Source organism: Cebus imitator, unplaced genomic scaffold (genome assembly GCF_001604975.1).
Source record: "Cebus imitator isolate Cc_AM_T3 unplaced genomic scaffold, Cebus_imitator-1.0 Scaffold19, whole genome shotgun sequence".
NCBI classification, from domain to species: Eukaryota; Metazoa; Chordata; class Mammalia; order Primates; family Cebidae; genus Cebus; species Cebus imitator.
In genome coordinates this window covers 631,980-646,579 of record NW_016107334.1, presented here as the reverse complement: position 1 = coordinate 646,579, position 14,600 = coordinate 631,980, and the positions used below count along the sequence as shown (strand labels likewise).

Genomic DNA, 14,600 nt, shown 5'->3' with positions numbered 1-14,600 from the left:
AGACAGCTCTCACTCTGTCACCCAGGCTAGAGTGCAGTGACACTGTCATGGCTCTTTGTAGCTTTGACCTCCATGGGCTCAGGTGATCCTCCTGCCTCAGCCTCCCAAGTATCTGGGACCACAGGCCTGAGCCACCACACCTGGCTAATTTTTGCATTTTTTATAGAGACAGGGTCTTACTATCTCACCCAGGCTGGTCTTGAGTTCTTGAGATGAAGCGATCCACCCACCCAAGCCTCCCAAAGTGCTGGCGTGAGCCACCTTACTTGGCTCTCCCCAACATTTTATGATGAAAATTTTCAAACACCCAGAAGCTCTGAAAAAACTTTGAGTGAACACCAGTATACCTACATCCTAGATTCTGTCACTAACCGTCAGCTCTCCTGGTCTAATCATTACATATCCATATATGCCCCAATTATTTTAAGCCTCTTTTTTTTTTTTCTGTTTACTCCTGTGTCTGTAATAGTTTGGCCATTGGCCCTGTCCATGTGACAATAGACTGCTTCAGACATTCAATGGTCTGTCCAAATTGCTTTCACAAAACCAGTGGTGGGACTTTTGTAAACAGCCAGTGTGAAACGGAGCCTGCCTTCAGGGCTTCCAGAGAAAGCCAGTTAGCACCAAATGTGCCACCCCCACCCCTGGGGGCCTGGCTTCTGCTCCTTCCAGCCCAGGCCTCAGGGGCACCATGTCCATCTGGCTCGACTTCCTGTCGAGTTCAGAGTCCCACTTCTCTGGCTGGGTCACTTTTGATCACAAGAGGGAATTTTCAGGGTACCAGGAAACAGAAACAAAGCTGTTTCCCCATATTCCCTGTGAACAGCAGACCAAGCACGATTCCGGTTGTACGAGTCCCCCAGCTTTCTGCCAGAAGGTGGCCTGGGGATGACCAGCAGTCCAAGATCCACTTAGAACACAGCTCCCTTGGTGAGCGGAGGGGAGTGGGGGAGCCCTGTGTGGACACTGGGTAACATTTTCCTCAAGGCTGGAGGAGGAGGGTGGGGAATGATATTCTGACCCCTTTATTACTATCCTTAGGGCTAAAATTATGGGCCTATCTTCATTTTCCTTTGCCTTATTTGAGAAACAAAGGGATGAATCTCTCCCAAAATTTTGTGTAGTTACATAGACCCCAGGTATGCAGCCTGAGGTCACCCTCAGTCTCCTGCTACCTCCCACCCTGGCTGCGAAGGCCAGAGCAGCCATCTATAGCTCAGGACTGTTTTAATTGGGAAACTGAGGAAGCTGAGCATCTGTCATTTATGTTGTAAATTTCTGTCTCTTCTCCTGTGACTTGCTCTGGCTCCTCTTCCTAGAGATGGCTCATTTTCTTTGGATTTTAAGAGTTCTTTGTTAAGACATTGCAAATCATTTTTCCTGGTTTGTCTTTGGATTGGAGGTGGTTTGATTGATTAGCCACACAGAAGTTTTAAGTGTCATGTGCCTGGAATCCTGTCTCATCCCTTAGGCTTCACTGAGGAGTGGTTGTAAAGAGTCTCAAACTCGGCCAGGCACGGTGGCTCACGCTTGTAATCCCAGCACTTTGGGAGGCCGAGAAGGGTGGATCACGAGGTCAAGAGATCGAGACCATCCTGGTCAACATGGTGAAACCCCGTCTCTACTAAAAATACAAAAATTAGCTGGGCATGGTGGCACGTGCCTGTAGTCCCAGCTACTCGGGAGGCTGAGGCAGGAGAATTGCCTGAACCCAGGAGGCGGAGGTTGCGGTGAGCCGAGATCGCGCCATTGCACTCCAGCCTGGGTAACAAGAACGGAACTCTGTCTCAAAAAAAAAAAAAAAGAGTCTCAAACTCAGGGTGCGACCTCTGGGATTTGGCGGCCTGGGCGGGAGGAGGGTGAAGATGGTTAGGAGGGGAGGCAAGGGCAGGGGGGAGCCTGACTCTGGCGCCCTCTAGCTGTATGACTGGATCAAACCTCAATGACCTTTTTAAAACTGGTAATGCTACTATCTCCTCACAGGACACGTGCCTGGCACACTGAGTAAAGGTTAGCCATCCATATTTTTTATGAGATATACAGAAAGCGCTTCTGCACAGCAACATCGTATTTTTATTTTATTTTTTTTTGAGACAGAGCCTCGCTCTGTCGCCCAGGCTGAAGTGCAATGGTGTGATCTCAGCTCACTGAAACCTCCGCCTCCCAGGTTCAAGTGATTCTCCTGCCTCAGCCTGCCAAGTAGCTGGGATTATAGGCACGCACCACCACACCCTGCTAATTTTCATATTTTTAATACAGACGGGGTTTCACCATGTTGGCCAGGCTGGTCTCGAACTCCTGACCTCATGATCTGCCCGCCTCGGCCTCCCAAAGTGCTGGAATTATGGGCATGAGCCACCACGCCTGGCCCAACATCATATTTTTAAAAGCACTCATGTTAACTGGGCACGGTGGCTCACGCCTATGATCCCAACACTTTGGGAGGTTGCAGCTGGAGGACTGCTTAAGGCCAGAAGTTCGACACCAGTCTCAGCAACATATTGAGACCCTCACCTCTACAAATAATAATGATAAAATTTTAAAATTAGCCAGGCTTGGTGGTCCCAGCTGTGGTCCCAGGTACTTGAGAGATGGAGGAAGGAGATCTCTCGAGCCCTGGAGGTGGAGGCTGCAGTGAGCTGTGATGGCACCGCTGTGCTCTTCCGTCTTTCACAGCCTGTTCTCGTTCCACCTGTGTGGCTGCCTCCTGCATGCTCACTTATGATGCCGCGTTGTTCGACCAACTAACCACCACTTATTTATCAGCATCGGCATAAATAGTATGACAGTTCACCTTTATTGAGCACTTATGAGATGCCAGGTGCTGTGCTGAGTGCTTTGCAGGTACCATTTTATTTATTACGATAATTATTATCCCCAGGATAGTGAGAAAGCTGAGGCTTATCGAGGTCAAATTGCCCATCTAATATCACCAGCTTCTAAGGGAAGGCCAGGGTTTGAACACAAGCACTTTAAGTCCAAAGTCTGACTTTCTAACCTGCAGACCACCTCTCTGCCTCTCCCCTGCCCATCCTCTCCCACACATGGGTGAGGATGCCCATGTACCAAGACATTCATGGCACCCTGATGGTCCTTGCAAAAGTCTGGAAGCTGAAGTGTCATCAATAGGGGTGAAGGAGGCGGCAAGACAGCAAGTGCTGCCCAGAAGTGATTTCTAGGACCGATTTGAAAGGAAGAAAGCAAGGTGCAGGGCCGTGTGCTGATACTTCCGTTTATGTGTTGAAAAGATCATAGGCATGTCTATGCTTGCGTGTGTGTAAAAATCTTAATGTGTAAGAAACTATTAACTACAACTGCTTTGGGAACAGAATATAAGGATCTGAGGTAAGAGGGAGATTTACTTTTGATTGTATATCCACCTGCGTTCTTTGATTTTATTTACGTTTATTTATCTTTTATTGTATTAACATTTTTTTTTTTTTTGAGACAGAGTTTGCTCTTGTCGCCCAGGCTGGAGTGCAGTGGTGCAATCTCAGCTTGCTGCAACCTCTGCCTCCCGGGTTCAAGCAATTCTCCTGTCTCAGCCTCCTGAGTAGCTGGGATTACAGGTGCCCGCCACCACATCCAACTAACTTATTATTTGTAGAATAACAAAAATTCTATGTTGACCAGGCTGGTCTTGAACTCCTGGGCTCAAGTGACCCTCCCACCTTGCCTCACAAAGTTCTGGGACTACAGACATGAGCTACCGTTCTCAGCCTAAAAGAAACCATTTTAGAAACAGGGAGTTCTACTTAGATTGGCAGAGTTAAGGTCAAAAATATAAAGTAGACATTGCTACTTTATCTTCAGCCCTTTCCTTTAAGAGGCAAATGAGCATAAAATATGGGTGCATGTTGCTTGGTTCTGAGACAGTGAAGGAATTTCTCCAGTGTTTAAATATATTCATATAACCAGTTATATAAATCTAAATATAAAACCTGTCTCCAATACATTTTTAATATAGCATTCACCATCTCTGTGAAAGGTTGGACATTACCAGTCAGGTGTGGCGGCTCACAGCTGCAATCCCAGCACTTTGGGAGGCTGCAATGGAGGATTGCTTGAAGCCAGGAGTTCAAGATTAGCCTCAGTAACATAGCAAGACCCCATCTCTACATCGACATCTATAAATAAAAAATTAACTCATTAATTAAAAGCTTATCTCCACATAGATGTCTCACATGCAGAGACTCAAATCAAAGCAATGACCATTGTCTTTCTCCCCCGAAGTATTCCTCTCCTTGTTCAGCTAAGCATTTTCACTTCATCCACCCACATCTTCCCCAGAACACCCCACCAACACCCCTCCACCCTGCTAAGCATTCCCGTCTCTGCCACCATGAGGGGTGAATCTTGGGCTTCTCTGATTTTTCTGTAGTGAACGTGTACGTATTTATTTTATTAAAACAACTCTTACTTTTTAAAAGATCCAACTTGGCCAGTCACGGTGACTCACGCCTATAATCCTGGCACTTTGGGAGGCCGAGGCGGGTGGATCACCTGAGGTCGGGAGTTCAAGACCAGCCTGACCAACATAGAGAAACCCAGTCTCTACTAAAAATACAAAATTAGCCAGGCATGGTGGCACATGCCTGTAATCTCAGCTACTTGAGAGGCTGAGGCAAGAGAATCGCTTTAACCTGGGAGGCGGAGGTTACAGTGAGCTGAGATCATACCATTGCACCCCAGCCTGGGCAACAAGAGTGAAACTCCATCTCAAATAAATAAATAAATATATAAAAGACCTAACTCAAACCATCTTTATAAAAGTTGGAATCATACAGTGTGTCTTTTTGTGACTGGCGTATTTCACTGAGTGCAATGTCCTCAAGAGTCTTCCCTGGTGGAGCATGTGTCAGGACGTCCTCTTTTTCAGTCTGAATGTTCCATGGGGGGTGATACCACAGGTTGTTTGCAAACAGCCTTTCAGTTCCCCAGTTTGCCATCCTGTCTATCCATGCGCACCTCACGGGTTAGAATGCTAGACCCATGGCTCCTCAGGAAAGGCCTTCTGAGCACCTGCTGTGTACCAGGCTGAGTCCTGAGGACACAGGGATGAGGCAGGCATGTCCTCTGAGTTTCTCGCAGGAGCACGGGGTGGTCAAGGCCTGCCCTGGGGGCCCGGGAGCTGGGGGAGTGAGGGCAGATTCCTCTCATCATAGTTGTGTGGTCCTCAGCTATCGGAAACTGGAGAAGAACCCGGAGAAAGAGCAGGAGCACTGGACCCGGCTCCGGAGGTACTCCTGCTTGCTCCAGAGAGAGAACTTCAAGAAGGAAGCTGCCACCACCCTGGGCTCTGAAAAGGTTTCAGTCACTGGGCAGCCGCTCCCAGGACACTGAGGCCAAGAGGAATGAGACAGAGCCACAGCTGCACAGGCCTGCACTCGGAGCCTGGGGCCTCCGCAGGGCCGGCAAGGGGAACTCAGCCTCTTGTCAGAGCCCTCAGGTGGGTGGATGTGTCACCGAAATAAACAGCGATATTATCTCAGACTCCCAAGTTACTGTGGTGTGTAACCCATTGTTCCCACCCAGTCCAGACCCCAGCGGGGCCCAGATGATGGTTTCAACTCGAGTCCCAGGCCTGGTGAGGGCCACTCACCTCCTAGGCCCTGGAGAGCCATTTTCCTCCGATGAGCGGACGCCCCACGCCAGCGACTGTGAGGCCCCCTGTCCTCTCCAGCCACTTCTCACACCTGTATAGAACAGCTTTGAGGAGCTGAGGCCACGCAGCTATGAGAGGCTAAGTGGGAGGGAGAGGTGGCAGGCAGGCCAGAGCTAGGCCACTGCTGCCCCCAGAACGCTAGAGGAGGCTGGGCAGAGAGACGCCTTGCTCTTCTCTAGCAACTGCCCTCCCAGAAAAACCAGCCAGAGGGGTCCCCAGCAGCCCCAGGGATCCAGGACACCACGTGGAGCCTTTGAGGCTACGGTAGGTCACATGTCCCAGCCTGGTCCTAGGCCTGCCTGGCCTCTCGGATGTAAACTACCCAGGAGACTGACTGCACGAAGGGCTTGCAGTGGCAGCTGCTTCTGTGGCCCTGTCCACTTCCTCCCTGGGCCACACACCACATCCCTTGTTGGCCAGACACCTCCCATATGGCACTGATACTGGCTGGCTGACTGTCCCCTTGGATGAAGGGATCCCCGCCTGAGACACTCTGGCCCTGTCTACACCCCACCATGGGAATGAAATACAACAGGCAGCGTAGCTCTTGGCGTAATTCCCTCTACACAGCAGGTGCTCTGGCAGCTCTCTGGGGATGAGGGAGGAGAATTAGGAAGATGGTCTTGGCTTACACATCACCTAAACGTGACGAGGAACCAACATTTCTGTGGTTTGTGTATTTACATCTAAGCCTAAAGCAACCTTGTGGAACACAGAAGTTACTGTTATCCCCATTTTACAGAGAAGATAATTGAGACTCAGGATACACAGAACAGCCTGCGCCAAGTCTCCATGGCTTTCCACAGCAGATGCTAGAAACCCAACTCAGTTTCTACCTTTAGCAAAACGGGGTGTGTTGGCTCCAATCGCTTCGCCATCTAGGAGTCATGCCAACAGTGTGGCTGGATCCCAGGTGTTGAGATCACACCGGAGTCTCCCTCCGCCTCTCAGTTCTACTCCCCCTTCAGGCAGACCTTCTGCCTTGGTGACACCAGGAGCACCCAGCGGGCCACCCCTTCCAGTGGTTCTGGCAAGGCCCTGAGCCACCTCCTTACTGGCCTGCCTGCGGTCTCTCTCCTGAACTGCTCACTGTCATGATGGCTGGATCTGAACGCAGCCCTTCCCAGCATACCACCCACCCTGCCTGGCTCTGAGACAGTCTACCATCCACGCTGAGGGACAACTGTGGACCACCACCCCTCTTCTTCAGCTCCCATGTTCACACTGGAACCTTGGCCTGTCCTTGAATGCGCTGCCCTCCTTTACATGTTGTCCCATCAGCATCCACAAAGAAGCCACACATGCACACAGCCTCACATGCGCAGCCTCACATGCGCACAGCCTCACGTGCACCTCACATGCACACAGCCACACATGCACACAGCTTCCACACCTCCACACACCCATCCACGCGCACAGCGTACACACATCCACATCCACACAGCATCCACACCTCCACAGTATCCACACCTCCACACACCCATCCATGCACACAGTGTACACACATCCACATCCACACAGCATCCACACCTCCACACGGAATCCACACATCCACACCCATCCATGTGCATAGTGTACACACATCCACATCCACATAGCATCCACACCTCCACACAGTATCCACACCTCCACACACCCATCCATGCACACAGCGTACACACATCCACATCCACACAGCATCCACACGTCCACACAGCATCAACATATCCACAGCTCCACACATTTACACAGCATTCCACATCCACACAGCATCCACACAGCATCCCACAACCACACATCCACACCTCCACACATCCACACATCCACACCACACATCGACACAGCATCCACACATCCACACCACACATCGACAGGGCATCCACACATCCACACATCATCCACACATCCATACCTCCACACAGCATCCACACATTCACACTTCCACACATCCACACAGCATCCACACAGCATCCACACATCCACACCTCCACACAGCATCCACACCTCCACACCTCCACACAGCATCCATACCTCCACACAGCATCCACACCTCCACACAGCATCCACACATTCACACCTCCACACCTCCACACATCATCCACACATCCACACAGCATCCACACAGCATCCACACCTCCACACCTCCACACAGCATCCACACCTCCACACATCCACACAGCATCCACACATCCACACAGCATCCACACATCCACACATCCACACAGCATCCACACATTCACACCTCCACACCTCCACACAGCATCCACACATCCACATATTCACACCTCCACACCTCCACACAGCATCCACACATCCACACATCAACCACTCATCCACACAGCATCCACAAATCCACACAGCATCCACACATCCACACAGCATCCACACATCCACACAGCATCCACACATCCACACCTCCACACAGCATCCACACCTCCACACATCCACACAGCATCCACACCTCCACACATCCACACAGCATCCACACATCTACACATCCACACCTCCACACAGCATCCACACATTTACACCTCCACACAGCATCCACACATCCACACATTCACACCTCCACACCTCCACACAGCATCCACACATCCACACATCATCCACACATCCACACAGCATCCACATCCACACCTCCACACAGCATTCACACCTTCACACATCCACACAGCATCCACACCTCCACCCAACATACACGCTGCAGCCACACATCCCTGTCTCAGTGTGGAGTGACACTTGTGGTCCACAAGCAGAAGCCGGTTCCCTGCTAACCATGACACTGGTGGCCGGCATGTGTTAGGAACGTTATTTTACACATTTTACACACACAGCCCCCCGCCACAGCGTGCATTAGGAGCATTATTTTACACACACACCCTACCTTGTTGCCATGGCTCTTGCAAAGACAGGCGTCATCAACCCGCGTAGCTGACCCCGTCCCCGGGGGCTGCATACTAGCTCCCTGTACTACAGCTTCTGCGTGTAAAACGGGAAGAGTGCAAACCCATCCTAAGCCACAACATTTGAAATTAGATGGCGCATTTCAGGCAATAAGCACACAGCCTGGCCAAGGGTCGCTGCTCGGGAAATGTGCGTTTCCCTGCGCTGGCTTCTTGCCAGGTGGCCCTGCGACAGCAGCTCCCCGCAACAGGAGGGAGGCTGGGGACCAGAGGGCAGCTAGCTGGCCTCAACGGGCGCCCCCGTGCCGTGAGGTCCCTCTCACTAACCCTCCACGGCACGCAGGGCCTGGCCCAGACCACTCCATACTGGGGCACCCTGCCTGGGCCTTGGGGGAGGTGAGGTACCCCCGGAACCCTGTGTTCTTGAGACAAGCTGGTGTTCAGCTGTAGCGAGGTGATTACGCACACAGGTCAGCCCACCACCTGCAGCCTTTTCCTCAACCCTCCTGTAGCTGGGCTTACCTCGCAGCTGGGCTGAGAACTGAGGCGGGAGAGGCTCCCCTACCACCCGGCACGGGGTGCCTACCTGGACGCTGGCTACTGTGGTCGGCTCTGTGAACGGTCACAGGGTTTCCTCCAGGTGCGGAAGGGGCTGGCCGGGATGGGGGATGGGGACGCCGGCGCTGAGAGAGGCGCCCCTTCCTATCTCCAGTCCTGTCTGGGCAGCTATTAGAGGGACCTTGTTAATGAAAATTCACACCTGGGTGCTAATAAACAGTGGGACCCTCCCAGGCGTTGAGCCGGAGGAGAAGTCCTCTGCAGGGAAAGGGGCTGGCCAATGAGCCCCACTTAACTGTGAAAAGACTTGCTAATAACTTTAATTCCCCATCCTAAAACGCAAGGCCTTTGCCATGCAAATAGACCTTCTAAGCTGGGTCGGCTCCAGAAAACTTCCCGCTGCCCAGTTAGGGTCCCGGGAGGGAAGTGAGAGATGGGCCAGAGAGCAGGAGAGGCAAAGGTGTGAGGTCCCACCCCGCTGCGGGCCTGGCTTTTGGAGTCCACTCTCTGTGGCTAAGCCCCAGCCAAGGTGTGCCCTGCCTGGACTGGATCCCTAAACTCCAGATCTGGGACCCGATCCCACTTTGCTTGACTGCCCCTCCTGGCCTGGGCCAGAGTCCCGGAAGTGACCTCTGAAGCGCTGAAAAATGAGCTCACCAGTATCAGCGGATGCGCCGATAAACCAACAGAGATGTAGCCAACAATGGAAGAGTACTGGGCAATAAAAAGAAATGGTCTGCTGGGCGTGCTGGCAAGCGCCTGTAATCCCAGTACTTCGGGAGGCTGGGGCTGGTGGATCACCTGAGGTCAGGAGTTCGAGACCAGACTGGCCAACATGTGAAACACTGTCTCTACTAATAATACAAAAATTAGCTGGGTGTGGTGGCGGGCGCCTGTAATCCCAGCTACTCGGGAGGCTGAGGCAGGAGAATCGCTTGAACCTGGGAGGCAGAGGTTGCAGTGAGCCGAGATCACGCCACTGCACTGCAGCCTGGGAGACAGGAGCAAAAACCCCGTCTCAAAAAAAAAAAAAAAAAGAAATGAAATTCTGACACAGGAGGCAGCATCATAAGCCTTCAAAACACTGTGCTCAGCCACAGAAGCCAGACACAAAAGGCCAGATTTTGCGATTCCTTTTATGTGAAATGTCCAGAAAAAGTAAACCTATAGAGACAGACACTAGATGACTGAGTGGCAGGGGCTGGGAGGAGAATCGTGGGGAGTGATGCTAACAGGTACTGCTTTCTTTGGGAGGGGTTGAAAATGTTCTAAAATTAGGGACAATGATTGCACACCTCTGTGGATATACTAAAACCGTTCTGTTGTTAAGAGGGAATTTTATGGCATGAGAATTGTATCTTAAAGCTCTTATAAAGGCAAACACTAAGGACTGTGTTCCAGACATTTGAAGGAGAGGAGGGGAGAACTGGGTATCCAGAGAGGCTACATCCCTTCTCCCCACACACCCACCAAGCGTGAGGGTTCCCAACACCCTGGTCTGGATGAGGACAGGCTTCCTGGGATCAAGTCTCCCCTCTCCTTTTTTATTTTTTTGAGACAGAGTTTTGCTCTTGTTGCCCAGGCTGGAGTGCAACAGCGCGACCTCAACTCATTGCAACCTCTGCCTCCTGAGTTCAAGTGATTTTCCTGCCTCAGCCTCGCAGGTAGCTGGGATTACAAGCGCTCGGTCCCATGCCCGGCTCCCCTCTCCTGCTCCCTGATATGAATCCAGCAAACGACAGGAGGGCAGCTGCCTGTGCGGACTCCAGTGCAACCCGTGAGCCCCTCACTTCACCCCAGCTGGGCCTCTAGGAGGTCGTGGTTACATAAACTCAGGACAGCCACATCGTTACGTATGTTCCTAAGCTACAAGGGGGAAAAACCAGAGAAAAGGGAGATAGGAAAATGCAGGGGAGGCAGAGGGGGGGCGTTCAAAGCCAGGCTGCTCCAGTGCATGGAGAATAAGGCCCCAGGATCCAAGAAAGTGACCCCTTGGAGCTGCTGTCCCTCAGGCCCTAATATGAATGGAGCTGGCAAAATCATACCAGAGCTGAGAGCTGGGACTCTGAAGCCTAGCTTCAGAGTGGGCTTGAGTGCTGACTCTCATTCTTCTGTAAAACTGTCCAGTATGACATGTATTAGGTATCTGATGTACATACAATAAATAATAAGAGAGTTGTATTTCTACAGAGATATTTTGGTTTTAACCAGTTCCCCACCAAGTTCAAAGAAAAGATGAGCAGATTCTACTTACCAGCGCCTTCTCCTAGGTCGCCCCTCCCCACCCCTTCCAGGCTAACCCATCTGGACTAGGAGATGCTGAGCCAGGACTGGGGGCAAGGCCAAAGGGGTCTGGGCCTCCGGGGATGGACGGGGCGGGGGGGGGGGACCGGCTAAAGATTGCAAGAACCCCTCCCAACTCTCCCATGCTCTTCTTTGGAGAGAGGGAGCCGTGTCCACGGGGAGGAAGAAGAAATGGCCAACTGACACCAGCACAGTTTATTCACAAATAAATAAATTCACATCAGGCAGAGCTTCCTGCTTGCCTCAAAGCGTCTAACCCTATGGGTCCCTCCATGGAGGGGGGGCGCTGGGAAGAACCGGCGCGGTGGGGACGGCTCTCACCCGCAGCAATGTCCCTGCTGGGATCGCGGTGCCCTCTTCCAGAAAAGGCAGTTGGCAGAGGAACCACCTCGAAGGTGCTGAGGCCACAACAGCCTCACTGCTCACAGAGAGGGCGTCAGTTGTCCGCTATCATTGGGCTCCTCTGGCCGGCAGCCACTCCAAGGCGAGAGGGGCATCCAGGTCTCCAGCAGGGCCAGCACGTCGGCGGGAAGGAGCTGCAGGGAGAAAGAGGACAGCGCAAGCCTCAGCACCGGTGGCCTCGTGAGCGTGTGCGCGCTCGTGGGCTCCACCCTAGCAGTCCCCTGCCCTCCCTCTTGGCGCCCTGGCCATACTATAGAGGCCAAGCTGCGGGCAGGGAGCGCTACGGTGCCCGGTCCTGGCCGTGGCGGGTGGTGGGGCTGTGCGCGGGGGCAAAGGGAAGGCACTAACCGCGGACGGCGGGCTCGGCTCCATCGCCTGCCCTTCCAGGCACGTCGCATCGGCGAAGAGCGCAGGCGGGTCGCGCAGCTCGGGCGCGTGTCGGGCTCCGGGGCAGGCGGGCGGGGACCCCCAGGACGCCCCGGCGCAGACAGCGAAGCCCAGGCCCAGCCCGCGCCCCTGTCCCGGCCCCGGCCCCGGCCCCGGCCGCGGCCCGGGCTCCCACCCCTCCTTTTCCGTCTGACTCTGCGCGGGGCCGCCGTCCAGGCACAGCGGGCAACCCCGAGGGGACCCCGCGTCTCCGTGCTGCCGGCGTCGGCGCTGCAGACTCTCCTCGCTGAGGCCCAGCACGGCCGACAGGTGGCCGATGTAGCGGATAGCCAAGCGCAGCGTCTCGATCTTCGTCAGGCTCTGGCCAGCGGGCGCCAAGGACCGCGGCAGGAAGCGGCGCAGCTCGTGCAGGGCGCGGGCCAGCGTGCGCATGCGCAGTTTCTCCCGCTCGCTGGCGCTCTGCCGCTGGCCGCTACCCTGGCGGCTGCTGCGCGCTCTGCGTTTCCCCACTGTCCCGGCGCCGGGGTCTGGGCGGGCGCCGGGCCGCGCGAGGCTCGGCACGGGGCTGCCCCACGAGTCTGGGGACGACGGAGCGGAGCAGTCCCTTTCGGAGGACGGCGGCGGCCGAGCCGGGCCCCAGGCCGCGGAGAACATCCAGGACTCACACAGCGGCTGGGCCATAGCGGCGGCGGCACGTCTGCCGGCCCGGGACTGGCGACCGCTTTATGCCGCGCCAGAGGTGTGAAGTGGCCCCTTCCAGGCCGCATCAGCACATCAAAGCAGACTCGGGGCCGGGAGGGGGCGGAGCCCGACCCTTTGCATCCACTGGGGGCCAAGGTGTCAGCTCCTTGGTGCGCCTGTTTCACCCACCTGGGCCCTCGCTTGGGCGCCCGAATCAGCCTCTCGGGCTTCCCGCCTGCACGCAGTGCTGGATGAAGCCCGGGGCGCTGGGGCAGCCCTGCAGGTTAAAGGAAGCTGGGTCGGAAAAACGAAGTCTACTTCCCACCTTTGGAGCCCGTCTTCGCTTGTTGGGGACCTTATGCAAATTCTTAGTTCTTTTGCACCTTAGCGTCCAATTTGTATAATGGGAGCCTCGGGGCATGCGCCAGCTGGACAGTGGAATAGAGTAAGGACCAGGAGCAGAGGCCTCATTCCCTCTAAAGGCGGGGAAAACAGTAAACCACTTCTTCTTTGAGGCAGGCTGGCCCTGGGTAGACCCTTCCCTGGTGAGGACATTGGGACAGGTGTGTGGACCGTGCAGGGAAGCAGTCCCCGGAAAACCCAGCAAGCTGCGGAATCTGGTCAGGCTGCTGGACCTTCTGAGCAGAGGGAGGGGCGAGCCTGCTCCTCCAACCCGAGGACACCTTAGCCTGGCAGGATCTGGGGCTCAGCCTCTTGCCACAGCTGTCACCACTAGACTTTACGATGTTCTGCCATTTTGAGACAGGTATAACAGGCTTTCCCAGTTAAATATGAGTGGAAATGATGCAGCCAAGGCGTTTGACAAAATCCAACACCCTTCGTAATAATTCTCAGCAAACTACTAGAGAGGAATTTCATCAACCTGATGAAAGGCACCTACAAAGAACCTACAGGTAGCCTCATACTGAGTAGTGAAAGACTGAAAGCTTCCCCCCGCCCTGCCCTCCCCCCTTATCAGGAAAAAGACGAGGGTGTGCAATTAGAAAACAGAAATAAAAGACATACAGGTCAGAAAGGAAGAAATAAAACTCTTTCGCAGGTTATGGCAGCTCTGGGCCCTGCCGCGAGTGAGCCTGACCAGCTTAAAGCCGAATCCTGGCTCCAGGAAACCCACGAGGCGACCAAAAGGTCGGAGAAGAGGTGGAAAATGTGGCAGAGGCCATAAAGGAGAAAGGTAGAGAGGAAACGCTCAGCTGGGCTTTGAGATAGCCCAGACTCTATTTTACATCAGAATCCCAAAGTACAGATTTAATGAAGGACCTAGCTTCAGAGCCTTTAAGTCTCAATAGACTGCACTATCTTACTGATTTGGGTCATGTTGATCCTACTTAACCTGTTGACTTAACGCAGCTTGTCAATGGAAAAGGTGTGGCCATTCAGCCACTTAAAGAGGATTATTTCACCTTTCAGGTGAAAGTTAATATTGAGCGGGGCTTGGTAGCTCAGGCCTGTAATCCCAGAATTTTGGGAGGCTGAGACAGGCAGATCATGAGGTCAGAAGATCAAGACCATTCTGGCCAACATGGTGAAACCCCATCTCTACTAAAAATACAAAAATTAGCTGGGTGTGTGGTGTAGTCCCAGCTACTTGAGAGGCTGAGGCAAGAGAATCACTTGAATCCAGGAGGCAAAGGTTGCAGTAAGCCGAGATCTCACCACTGCAGTCTAGCCTAGTGACAGAGTGAGACTGCGTCTCAAAA

General features: G+C 53.5%; 2 protein-coding genes across 4 annotated transcripts in view; one reads left to right on the top strand and one right to left on the bottom strand.

Moving 5' to 3' along the window:
- Positions 1-5,424, top strand: part of WDR93 (WD repeat domain 93) — a 44,983-nt gene extending 39,559 nt beyond the window's left edge. For 2 of the 3 annotated variants that reach the window (XM_017517381.2, XM_017517373.2), the window contains exon 17: positions 5,181-5,424. In XM_017517381.2, the coding sequence (XP_017372870.1) occupies positions 5,181-5,343 (163 nt within the window). In that variant the 3' untranslated portion in view covers positions 5,344-5,424. The remainder of the gene's footprint in view (positions 1-5,180) is intronic. The other variant, XR_001821344.2, reaches the window with a different exon arrangement.
- Positions 5,425-11,589: 6,165 nt separating this feature from the next.
- Positions 11,590-12,894, bottom strand: MESP1 (mesoderm posterior bHLH transcription factor 1). The gene is made up of 2 exons (XM_017517360.1): positions 12,160-12,894; positions 11,590-11,945 (listed from the first exon to the last, which is right to left on the bottom strand). Exons 1-2 carry the CDS (start codon positions 12,877-12,879, stop codon positions 11,832-11,834), a joined length of 834 nt encoding a protein of 277 aa, XP_017372849.1. The 5' UTR covers positions 12,880-12,894; the 3' UTR covers positions 11,590-11,831.
- Positions 12,895-14,600: the final 1,706 nt, after the last annotated feature.